This window comes from Chiloscyllium plagiosum, unplaced genomic scaffold (assembly GCF_037043375.1).
Source record: "Chiloscyllium plagiosum isolate Xiang-an unplaced genomic scaffold, Cpla_swu_hap1 HiC_scaffold_34, whole genome shotgun sequence".
NCBI classification, from domain to species: Eukaryota; Metazoa; Chordata; class Chondrichthyes; order Orectolobiformes; family Hemiscylliidae; genus Chiloscyllium; species Chiloscyllium plagiosum.
Window position 1 is genome coordinate 29,023,257 of NW_028270172.1, and position 12,600 is coordinate 29,035,856.

General features: G+C 39.8%; 1 protein-coding gene across 5 annotated transcripts in view; it reads left to right on the forward strand.

Annotated features, from left to right (window-relative positions):
• The window catches only part of LOC122564415 (genetic suppressor element 1-like), a 374,593-nt gene that overhangs the window by 256,805 nt on the left and 105,188 nt on the right, over nucleotides 1–12,600 (forward strand). For all 5 annotated transcript variants that reach the window (XM_043719243.2, XM_043719246.2, XM_043719245.2 and 2 more), the window contains 3 exons: nucleotides 1,435–1,644; nucleotides 2,021–2,203; nucleotides 4,924–5,288. In XM_043719243.2, the coding sequence (XP_043575178.2) occupies nucleotides 1,435–1,644; nucleotides 2,021–2,203; nucleotides 4,924–5,288 (758 nt within the window). The remainder of the gene's footprint in view (nucleotides 1–1,434; nucleotides 1,645–2,020; nucleotides 2,204–4,923; nucleotides 5,289–12,600) is intronic.

Below are 12,600 nucleotides of genomic sequence, written 5' to 3' on the forward strand. Positions count from 1 at the left end.
TTTCAAGTTTCCAGCAGCCCTAGTTCTAACATTTTCTCTACCACTGATGTCAGACTGATTGGCCTATGATCTGTATTTTTCCTCCATTTATTTTCAAATATCACAGTTATGCTTGCTATCTGCTAAGCACAAGGGAACATTCTAGAATCTGGGAAATTCTGGAAGGTCAAATAAATCCAACTTTTCAGCAACTTTCATTAAAACCCTAAGCAGGAGGCCAATAGTTCCATGGTTTATGTTTGGCATGTAATTCCATTCATTTCTCTGGTGCTGCTTCTTTACAGTTATTAATACTTCAAGCTTCTCGGTCTCATATGACCTTTGGTTCCCTGTGTCACTTCTGTGTTCTTGGTGTCTTTAACTGTAAAGGTATCTGCACAATATTTGTTTCATATCTCTGCCGTTTGCTTATTTTCCATTAGAATTACATGAGTGTCAGTGTGTAAGAGACCTACTTTTACTTTTGTTATCTTTTCCATTTTGCATTCATGGAAGAGGTGTAACTGTTTTTTTATATTCCTTGGTCATTTACTCTCATGTTCTTTTTCTTTCTGTTAACCAACTTATTGGTCATCCCCTGCTGATTTTTAAACTCCTCCCAACCTTCCAGATTATTCATTATTTCATCAATGGCCTACCCTGTCCCTAATTTGTATGTTCATAAGCTTCTCCTTTAAATCTAATATTATGCTTAACTTGTTAACCAAGACTGTATCACTGTTCCAATGGAGATTCTATTCCTCAAGGGTAGCCATATTCAATGAGAATTATGAATTATTTCTGCAAATGTTGATGTTACTTGTATGCCATCGTATATCCCAAGGTATTTCTGCAAAATCATGCCTCCATAATTGACTTTGGTTAAATTTAAGAGCCTATTTGGGGGTTGGTTAGCTCAGTTGGCTGGATAACTGGTTTTGTGATCAAGAATGACACAAAATAGTGTGAGTTCAGTTTCTATTCTGACTGAAGCCACCATGAAAGTTTCACCTTCTCAATCTTGTCTGAAGCAGGGTGACTGTTAGGTTAAACTCACCATTAATCACCTCTCTCTGTTCAGAGTGAGTTTATAGTTAAGACCATTTTATCCGATGTAACCATATCACTGTCAAACTTACAATGAAATTCTATCGTGTTATGAGGACTCATCCTCAAACAATCTATAAGATACTGTAAGATGACTACCAAATCTTGTCCAACTGGAATGGATGCAACCCTTAGGAATAGCTAAGTAATCAATCTATAAGGGTTGTTGCACATTGAGTATGTGTGTTACCAAGAGGAAAGAGATACAGACCTTTTGAAGAAGGTCTTCAAACCTTATTACATCGTAGGAAATGTAGATTTAAATAGCTTGTCTCTCTTGTTTTTATAAGAATATCTGAATCTTCAGCTTCAATGGGATATTTTTCCTAACAGCCTATAAATATGCAGTTTACAGAGACCAGTTCCACACTTGGTATCTTCCAGCAGCCGATCAGATGATTTCCTTGCAGGCTTCCGTCCATATCATGGACGAGATGAAATTCGATCATTGTCTTCTCTGCCTTCACTTGGATTGGATTCTGCAACAGCTGCTGCATCTGCAGCTTACTACCATCCTGCCTTCCTATCACATCTCCCTTATCAGCATCCACCCTACAGGTTAGTATCTTGGTAGTTGAGAATAAAAATATGGGTCTGGCGTATGAAGCACACTGAATTATGTGGTTCAAATGAACCTCCAGTCATTCTATTTCACAAATAAGATGGTCTTCTACACTTATTTATTGTTTACCATTATCATTTGAAGCATGCAATCCAGAAAGTATCACAATAACCTGCAATGCCTTCTTAGAATTGGGTTGGATTCATAAACATACTTTGATTCAAATCATGCATTTTTGTTAGGACTGGTATCATAAGGTTCCTTTCATAATAGCATGCTAGTAATAGTGTGTGTTAATTAAAAATAATTGCTCAGAATGAATGCTGACAGTTGTTGGGAACAATTTAAGTAACCTGTGTGTTTAATTTGCAGGATCGATGACCCTTATGTCCTTTCACTTCAAGCACCATTCCTTCACATTCCACAACCTGGTACCTTAGCACCTCTTCAACCAACTGATATGCACCTCTCCCTCACTGGTATGAGACAGCCTCTGAGCTTAGCTCAGCCTTCAGGCTTACATCCAGATCATTTGTCCATCATCACAGCAGGAAGGTCAGTATTGAACAAACACTTTTTGTAATAACAATAATTACAGCCCTTTTGTTTTGAAGTAGTTGATATTTTTCTTCTGAGGCAATTAGGAAAATGGTAGGAGTTGCACCAGTTTTGAAGATTATCTCAAGCTACATCAAATTTCAAAAAGAAGGCAGCCTAGAATTACATGAGGGGCCATATTTCAGAATAAATGTTGAATCACACCTGATGGGAAATCTGCCACTGACCCAGCCAAAGTTCACAAGTTTTGGGAGGGGCTAAGGACCCAGAATTTGCATATCTCTGATAAACAGGAACACTTGTGGTTCTTCCATGCCCAGCCAAAGAGATCAGAATGTTATACTAAAGAATACCAGGCTTAAGGTGGAATTGGAAAAAAATGGCTCATTCAGGAGCCTCCTTTTATGATGATTAATGGTCAGTCCTTCAAGATTTCAAGCTGTGATTTGAACCTGGAACTTCATTAGGGCTTAATATTGGCCAGTTCTCCTGGTGTTAACAGATTTACCTGCATGAAGTTACACTTTCAACTCTGTGTAAGCAATGACCTTCCCTTGAAGTTATGTGGAATCCTGTGAGCATTGCTGCAGGTTTTGGAGGTCACCATACTCTGAGCTGGCTACCGGCTCAATATATACAGCAAGTTCAATATGATTTGAATAGATGGTGTAGTGAGGTAATTCATACATGCAGTTATCTGATTTGCTGTGATCTGTTGCAAAATGAAGGGAATGTTTTTATGTTCCTAAAATACTTGGAAAGCACAAAGAAAGATACAGTTGAAATTTAAAATCTGAGAATTTCTCTTCAGAAAGTTTTATTTTGAAGTCCTTCCCTGAGGCATTGTGTAGCACATTAGTGTATGAAAGGTAAATAGGATACGAGATTTCTATCCACAATTCCCAAAACATTGCTGCAGATATAATCCCAGCCAGTGGATGTGCTACTTCTCATTATAAATCCAATGGAAGCATGAAACAAGAAGAAAACAACATTTGTCCCATCAAACTTATTCCCTTCACAATATAATCTCAGTCGTGGTCCTTAGGCTGACCACTCCCAAGATCTCGGATATGAACTCTCCAACCTCTGTGCAATCAAACAGATTGATTAATATTTCATAACTCTCAAAATTTCTTTTTTCAATGGGTATTGGCACATGTCTTTAATAATGTGTTTAAAAAGTAATTAAATATTGATCTAGTTATTTGTGTGTTTCAATTATAGCTGAAAATGTGTTGCTGGAACAGCGCAGCAGGTCAGGCAGTATCCAGGGAACAGGAGAGAGCATAAGCCCTTCTTCAGGAAGAAGAAGGGTATAATGTTTCAATTATACCCAACTTCAGTGCCTGTCCAAGTTAAATTGTTCTTTTTTCTAAAAAATTGCATTACATAACCTTGCAGGCTTTAATGAAAATAAATTCAGTCATCTGACTCCCATAGTGCAAATGCTTCAGGCCTGGATTTTTCTTTGTACTGTACTGTGGGCTCCAACAAATCAATTAACATTCCTTTGAGATCGGGTGGCCAAAACTGCATATCATTCTCCAGGTCTGGCTCATCAGTGACCTAACTGGTATTATAACCTGAAATCTAATATCTACCTGATAAAACCGAATGTTGTGTTTTCTACCATACAAAAGCTAAGGTATTATTAATGAACCCAACACCTATCCTTTTCCCTTTCTATTTCAGATAATAAGCAACAAAAAAATCTGCTCGTATGCTCTAATGGGCACAGGTGAAATGCCTATCACTGTAGATAATTTCTGTACCCAGTGGGTGTGATATTGGACGTTTCAATTTTATTTTGTTGTTCCAACTTAGTTTGCTATATCTGACCACTGTCGATGGGAAGATTAACTGTTTTGCCTTTTTTAGGAGAGTTACTTAGGGGAAGCGAGTACAATTTTGTCATTTAAGAAAAATTTAGACAGGTATGTGGATGGAATAGGTATCGAGGGATATGGACCAAATGAAGGCAAGTAGGATTAATTTAATTGTGAAAATTGGGTGGCAAGGGCGAGATGGGCCGAAGGGCCTCTTTCCAGGCTGTAGACATTGTGACTCACTTGTGTATGTACGGGGCTGAATATAGTATTTATTGCAGCCAATCACAAAATGGGAGGCGTTCAAGTCACACAAATGTTGTCATTTCTATATGCATTGCATTATATTTCCCCAGATTAACATTCATCTGTGGTATCTTAGCCCATCCACATGTAAATAATTACACTTCTTTTTACATATTATTCTGTCAACAAAGCCATGTATTATCTGGAAATACAACTTTAAATATCCTGTTAACAAATATTTTAAACACTACGTCCTTGATTAAGTGCAATCTATTGTCCCCAGGAAAACTTCCTTCCATTTACATTATCTTCTGATTTATATTGCAAAGTTAATGTTTGATCCATCTGTATGGAGTAGGACCTATTCCACAATTCCCAACTTTATTATACCGTTTAAGCCATGGGAGACTTTGTCAATCGCCTTTTGAAAATCCTAGTAATGTGAAATGAGAATAATGAAGTATAAAGGGTAAATGGTTTCTGTTCAGCTCCCTCTCACATTCAGCTTCAGTGATCTTGGTCTTGGACCAAGTCATCCATCATCACTGTCAATTCATAAGAATGTCAGGAGAAACTTTAAAAAGGGACTCATGGGAATACAATAAGATGACTAAAATAAGTAGCTTTGTTTTGTCACTGCAGGTTGCAAATGGAGGATGAGGTGAGACAACGAGAGAAAGAGCGTGAACACGAGAAGGAAAAGGATTGGGAAAGGAGGACACCTCAAGAAAGAGAGCCAGATGTGATCACAGAACAAGGCAGAAAAAGAGAAAAACAGCAAATAGTGGACTGGGAAAAAGAGATTAAACGAAGGAAAGAAATGAAGCAAGAGAAAGACTTTGAGATTGAATACGGGACAGAGAAAAATACAATTTCAACCGGTGAGGCAGCAAGGAAACGTCTGGAAGGATGGAAGGATTTCATTTCTGCAATGGAACACATCCAACCTGTTCAAAGAAATGATGAACATATAAGCCCATGGCGTATTATCCCATCAACTCCACCAGGTATTGTCTCGCAATTTTCTGCCACTACGTTATTTGAATAGATACATCTTACCCATTAAACGACCACCAACTGCAGAGAGAGAAAATTATTGAATGTAACTAAGCTAGAGAGGGTACAGAAGAGATTTACCAGGATGTTGCCGGGTATGGAAAGTTTGAGTTATGAAGAAAGACTTGACAGGTTGGGACTTTTTTCACTGCGGCATATGAGGTTGTGAGGTGACCTTATAGAGGTTTATAAAATCGTGAGTGGTATAGATAGGACTAGTGGTGGGTGCCTTTTCCCTAGGATGGGGGATTTCAAGACTAGGGAGTATATTTTAAAGTGAGAGGAGAGCGATTTAAAAAAGGTTACACAGAGGGTGGTTCACGTGTAGAATGAACTTCCTGAGGAAACAGTGGATGCAGGCACAGTTACATCATTTAAAAGACACTTAGATAAGAATTGAATAGGAAAGGTTTGGATGGATATGGTGCAGGAGCAGGCAGGTGGGACTAGTTATTTTGGAATTATAATCGGAATGGACTGGTTTGACCAAAGGGCCTGTATCCGTGCTGTATGACTCTATGACTCTATAACATATCAATAAGCACAAACAGAACAATGAAATAAAGCACCTGTGAAAGAAGTGTGTGAAAGTAGCACATCTCTTGAAAATAATGATTCATATGTGTCCTGCCCTATCTGGTACTAAATAACAAAAAAAAAAGTTTTCCAAACACATAAATGTTGACACAACAATAGAAATTGCTGGAAAGGCTCAGCAGGTCTGGCAGTATCTGTGGAGAGAAATCAGAGTTAACGTTTCAGGTCAAGTGACCCTTCCTCAGAACTGACCTGCTGAGCTTTTCCAGCAATTTCTATTTTTGTCTCTGATTTATTGCATCTGCAGTTTTTACATAATGTTGAAAACCTTTCACATGGTAATGATTGTTAGCACAACTTCTGCATCATACACCCAGCTGGCCACATAAACAATGAGATAGGTACTTTAAGTAGGTCTTCAGCTTGCCACCCTGACTTTGATTGGTTGCCTCATATAGAAACCACATGATTTTCATTTGCTTTGGGAGTCTTGCATTAAGGTAGCAGGTAAAGCAGAGTCAGCCTAACAAGCTCATCATCTTCTCATATCCAAAGCAGTCATTTGTAGGTTATATTTCAAATAAGAACAGAAAAATTAAACAAACCATACTCAAAAATGATGGAGGTGAAAATGGTCTTGGGAAGAAGTGCAATACCTATAAAAGTAACTAACTGGCCAGCTTATCCAGTAAACATTTAATAACTGGCACCTATGGGACCAGGAGTGTGCCAGTTGATCAAATATTCTGGTTAATCAAGAGGTCCATGTAATCAATATAAAAACACACACTAAGTAATAGAATGTAACGCAGGGGTATACGCATTGTTGTTATACTTTACAGCATAAATCATTTAAATAATAATGCGACTTTGCCTTAAATAAAACTTACTGGCAGAGAGCCTTCTCACTTGCACCTTCAACTGACTACAGTCATTTCTTCTGTCACATGATGGCTGTGTTCTTGTGTGACCATATAAAAATCGCGCAATAAAATAGCACTTAAAGTGTTGGTGGTGCAACTGCATTATAGCCAACATACGTTTTAAAAGTTTGTGCTTTAGAAACAGTGTCCCTTGTTCGTCACTGTGTTACAGCCAATTTGCATTGATAAACATGTGTTACTGCAGAATGACGTACTGTGATATTGCTCTAGATCTCGACAATACAGTAAACTTCAGGTGTATCATTTTTGTTGGTTTATCAAGAACGCCAGTTCATAAGGTGCTGGTTAAAACAATCTTTGCTGTATATATTTTCTTGTCACCTTGCTCAGAGATGTTAGTGCACATCTTTGGAGCAGATGGGCCCTGAATCCAGAGTTTTTTGGTTTAAGGTAAGGACACTGTGCCATAAGAATTTCCAGGCCAATTTATATCTCTTACAATGAAATAGAATTCAAGTGGCAATTCACCTTTATCTGCTTCATGTTTCTGCAGAAGTCATCTTTAAACCCATTCTTATAACACTGAGAGAATGATAGAATAGTGCTAATATTACAGGGCTAGCAATCCAAACCTGGACTACTGCTCAGGAGGAATGAGTATAAAGCTGAAAAATGTGTTGCTGGAAAAGCACCGCAGGTCAGGCAGCATCCAAGGAGCAGGAGAATCAATGTTTCGGGCATAAGCCTGAAGAAGGACTTATGCCCGAAACGTCGATTCTCCTGCTCGTTGGATGCTGCCTGACCTGCTGCGCTTTTCCAGCAACACATTTTTCAGGTCTGATCTCCAGCATCTGCGGTCCTCACCTTCTCCCAGGAATGAATATAAGTCAACTAAATAAATACCTCTGAAATAAAAAGCTAATCTCAGTAATGATGAGCATGGAATCAATGGATTGTCACAAAAACCCATTTGGTTCACTATTGTTCATTTGGGAAGAAAGTCTGATGGTCTTACCCAATTTGGCCTTGCAAGTCACTAAGTTTTATCAAATTGGCACCAAAACATTAAATAAAAACAAAACCAGATGGATATTTATGCATTGACTTAGGTATGAAATATGTCCTTTCAATATACAAGAACACAAAAATAGGAACAGGAATAGCCCTTTTAGGCATCAAGCCTGCTATGCCATTTAGTGCAACCATGGCTAACCTCAGGCTTCAACTCCCCCTTTTGCCCATTCCCCATATTCCTTCATTCCCTGGAATACTAAAAAGCGGCCTATCCTAGCTGTAACTGTATTCAATACTGGAACATCCCTATCCCTCTGCGGTAGAGAATCATGGGAGGTGTATGTTGCAGAAAAAGACCACTTGATTTATCACGTCTACAGCAGCCAAAAACAAGCTACCAGCCTAATCCCACTGTGCAGCATTTAGTCTGTAGCCCTACAGATTGAAGCACTTGAGATGCATATTCAACACCTTTTCAATGGTCTGAGGCTCTCTTCTTCTATGATCATTTGAAGTAGTGGGATTCCATTCTGTACCAACTTTTGGGTAAAAAAAGTGTTTCCAAATCTCCCACTGATTGTACTCCCAATCACTTTCAATGCATACCTCCTCACCACTGACCTCTCTGCTGAGGTAAGTGGGTCCTTCCCATCCACTCTAACCTGGCCCTTCATCACATTATACATCTCAATCAAATCTCCCCTCAACCTCTTTGTTCCAAGGAGAACAGCCCCATATTTTTCCCACATAGCTACATTTCTCCTCTCTTGGCAACATCCCTGTAAATCTCCTTTGCGGCCTCTCTAGTGTAGTCACATCCATTGTATAATGAGGTAACCAGAACGGTGCACTGTAGACTAACTAATGGTTGAAACAATTCCAGCATAATCTCCTTGCTCTATATTCCATACCTCATGATGCTTTGAGTGAAGCAAGTTCTCCTCATCTCAGTTCAAGTTGTTCAATTATCCTAAGACTGTGTGCTGTTTCACTTGATCCTGCAAAGTTCACCTCACTAATATCTGTGGATGTGGGCCAAATTCAAGACCTGTTCAACAGACTAGTTATTCCACAAATTTGTGTCATATAGACAACAATTCAATGTTCCATTACCTGGGTATGTTTGTCCAGTCACACAGACAGCAGGGATTTTATTGTGTACAAGGCCACTTGTACCCTGTCAGTACTGGATCTGTTTGTAAAATGGCTGTCCGCAGTGAGTGCCTCATGACCACAGCGAGCACGGAAGCACATTGGTACAATTCATCTAGACATCCTTTTTATCATTCAATAAAAAGCTAATTCACATGCACAGTCATTTACATTGTGAATTACCCCAGTTAACTTACTATGCAAACAACCTTTCTCATACATTAGCAAAACTGCCCTTTCTTCTAATCAGTCCATCTTTTGTTATTTTCTTTACACAGATGACACATATGTGGATGTTTGGTCTTTAGAAACTGTTGGTCAGAATGATGTGCTCTCTGATTCTGTATCAAAATCTTCTCAGCTGAATCTATTGATTAGACACCTCCTTTTATTTGCATTAATTGTGTCCCACAGCACAGTCTTTTTACTTTTGTTTTACTTTGGCATCAAATTTCCTCTGCAACCTTGCAGTCAGATTCTGTCTATCTCTTCATTGTTTAGCTGTCTCTGGCCTGTAAAATAGTGTAAATCTGTTCTGGTATATATCGGGTTATTAGTCTCCACTCTCGACTTGCTTCCACCAACATGTGTAGTTTTAGCTTCGAATCTAATAAGTAGAATTACAAATCTTTAGTATCGTCATTGCTTGGACCCTCAGGCTAATTTGTTGTTTGAGGGTGAATATTGTTTCAGTTCAGAGCCTGAATTTTATCTTCAAGACATCAGTTTTGATTTGCCATCTGATGTAATTTTATACAGGTCTGAAAAACTCATAATGTTATAGGAAGGACTTGTGTCTGTCTGGCACTTCATATTCATTTGAAGTTCTCATTCTACTGTTTTCATCACATTAGCTACGATCCATTTTTTTCCTTTAGACTGGATGTTGCGAACCTGCTCTAAGTTGTAGACTGAATCATCCAAATCTTCATCCAACATTTCTCTAATACTTGCACTTGATCTGTCAGAATCATTGCTTGGCATTTCTGTCACATTTGTCTGTACAGTTGACTTTATAATTTTGTAGCTGAAAATGTGTTGCTGGAAAAGCGCAGCAGGTCAGGCAGCATCCAGGGAACAGGAGAATCGACGTTTTGGGCATAAGCCCTTCTTCAGGAATGAGGAAAGTTTGTCCAGCAGGCTAAGATAAAAGGTAGGGAGGAGGGACTTGGGGGAGGGGCGTCGGAAATGCGATAGGTGGAAAGAGGTCAAGGTGAGGGTGATAGGTCAGACTGGGGTGGGGGCGGAGAGGTCAGGAAGAAGATTGCAGGTTAGGAAGGCGGTGCTGAGTTCGATGGATTTGACTGAGACAAGGTGGGGGGAGGGGAAATGAGGAAACTGGTGAAATCCGAGTTCATCCCTTGTGGTTGGAGGATTCCTAGGCGCAAGATGAGGCGCTCTTCCTCAACCGTCGTGTTGCTATGGTCTGCGATGGAGGAGTCCAAGGACCTTCATGTCCTTGGTGGAGTGGGAGGGGGAGTTGAAGTGTTGAGCCACAGGGTGGTTGGGTTGGTTGGTCCGGGTGTCCCAGAGGTGTTCTCTGAAACGCTCCGCAAGTAGGCGGACAGGCCACCTACTTGTGGAGCGTTTCAGAGAACACCTCTGGGACACCCGGACCAACCACCCTGTGGCTCAACACTTCAACTCCCCCTCCCACTCCACCAAGGATATGCAGGTCTTTGGACTCCTCCATCGCCAGACCACATCAACACGACGGTTGGAGGAAGAGCGCCTCATCTTCCGCCTAGGAACCCTCCAACCACAAGGGATGAACTCGGATTTCACCAGTTTCCTCATTTCCCCTCCCCCCACCTTGTCTTAGTCAAATCCATCGAACTCAGCACCGCCTTCCTAACCTGCAATCTTCTTCCTGACCTCTCCGCCCCCACCCCAGTCTGACCTATCACCCTCACCTTGACCTCTTTCCACCTATCGCATTTCCGACGCCCCTCCCCCAAGTCCCTCCTCCCTACCTTTTATCTTAGCCTGCTGGACAAACTTTCCTCATTCCTGAAGAAGGGCTTATGCCCGAAACGTCGATTCTCCTGTTCCCTGGATGCTGCCTGACCTGCTGCACTTTTCCAGCAACACATTTTCAGCTCTGATCTCCAGCATCTGCAGACCTGACTTTCTCCTTTATAATTTTGTATGTCGTCTTCCTAGCTAAATCAGTTGCATGCAAAGTTTAGTTTTTTAATGGTTAGGACAGTGGTTCGCCAAGCGGCACAATGCTTTGTTTTGTTTTATATGATGACCTCTGCAATATTGCCATTCAGCCTTGATCTTCCTACTGGCTCTTTTGTAGATACTTGTTGCTTTTCTCCATAGTGTTGCACTTTGAAAGTCTAGCTTGCTTTTCAAAATAGTGTATGGTTCTCAGTTGGTCCTCCGCACAGTGGGTAAACCTGTCTGTTCACCCTTGCATGCACTTTAGCAGTGAATTTGCAAACTCAGGACTTGTGCATTTGTTATATATTGTTCAAAAGTCAGATTCTCTGACATATCTCATACTTGACACAATTCTATCCTTGATTGGATAATTTTTCAGATGCCTGATTTCATAGGACTATGCAATCTTGTAAATACAATCACATAGCTATTAGTAGACATATTTTCACCCTAAGTTCTAATTTTGAATATAAACTGTTAATAATTTATATTCATTTGGGGTACAAAGCAAGCCTTTGATGCTTTCAAAAGTTCTGCAGTTTTTTTTTCATTCTTCACAGAAATTTAAGGTGAAATACACTTTGTAATAGTCTGTCCCAAATAATGACAGAAGTGCAGCTCCTAACTTGTTAATTAAACCTCTCACAATTACATAATCTTGCCATTGCAAGTTGAAAAACTGCCAGCTCTATTTCATATCATCTTTCACTTCAACCAGAGCCAGGAGAGGAAAGTTTACAGCCTTTCTGAGACTTACCCAGTGATTCAAATGCAACCTATTTCTTTATCTAATTTTCCTTTTTCCATGGTGTCCAGTGGTTATTAGCAGCTGGTAACAGCTCGGAGTATATCTGTATTGCTATTTTAGTAGCTGTGGTTCTACATAGTTCTTCAAAACTCAGCCTTGTTTCCATTTCTGTCCACTTTGTTATATGATAGGTTAGTACAATGCCACTTGCACTGTCTTTATTAAAACTATTTGTATGATGGTTCCTTGTACTAAGTGCCTCATGGCAGATTCATATGACTACAGTAAACCAAGAAGCATATTGGTACAATTTCTGTTCAGACAGTGGTCATAGCACAGAGGTATCATGTTGGAATGGAGTTGTCCTGGGAGTTCACAACATTAACTCTAATCTCCATGAAGTTAAAACATGGCCAAGGAAACTCCTGCTGATTAAACCCAACACCCTTGTTCAGCTGCTTAACTAACCTAACCTAATGACTTTGACATTTTGTATGGTACTTTATCAAATGACCTTTGAAAGCTCAAAAACAACACATCTGTTAGTTCCCCTCTATCCCCCTTGTTAATAATCAGTACTCCTCCACATTGAAAATGAGTTGGAAAAAGCACTGAGACTAGCATTGATACCAAATGTTTTCTGGGTAGGGCCTTGATTGCCCATCTCTGAATTGACCAGTAGCACTACCACTGACTGACAGATTAAAACTGTAAGGAATAGGAAAACTGGAGTCGGTCTTTAAGCCCCTTGAGCCTTCT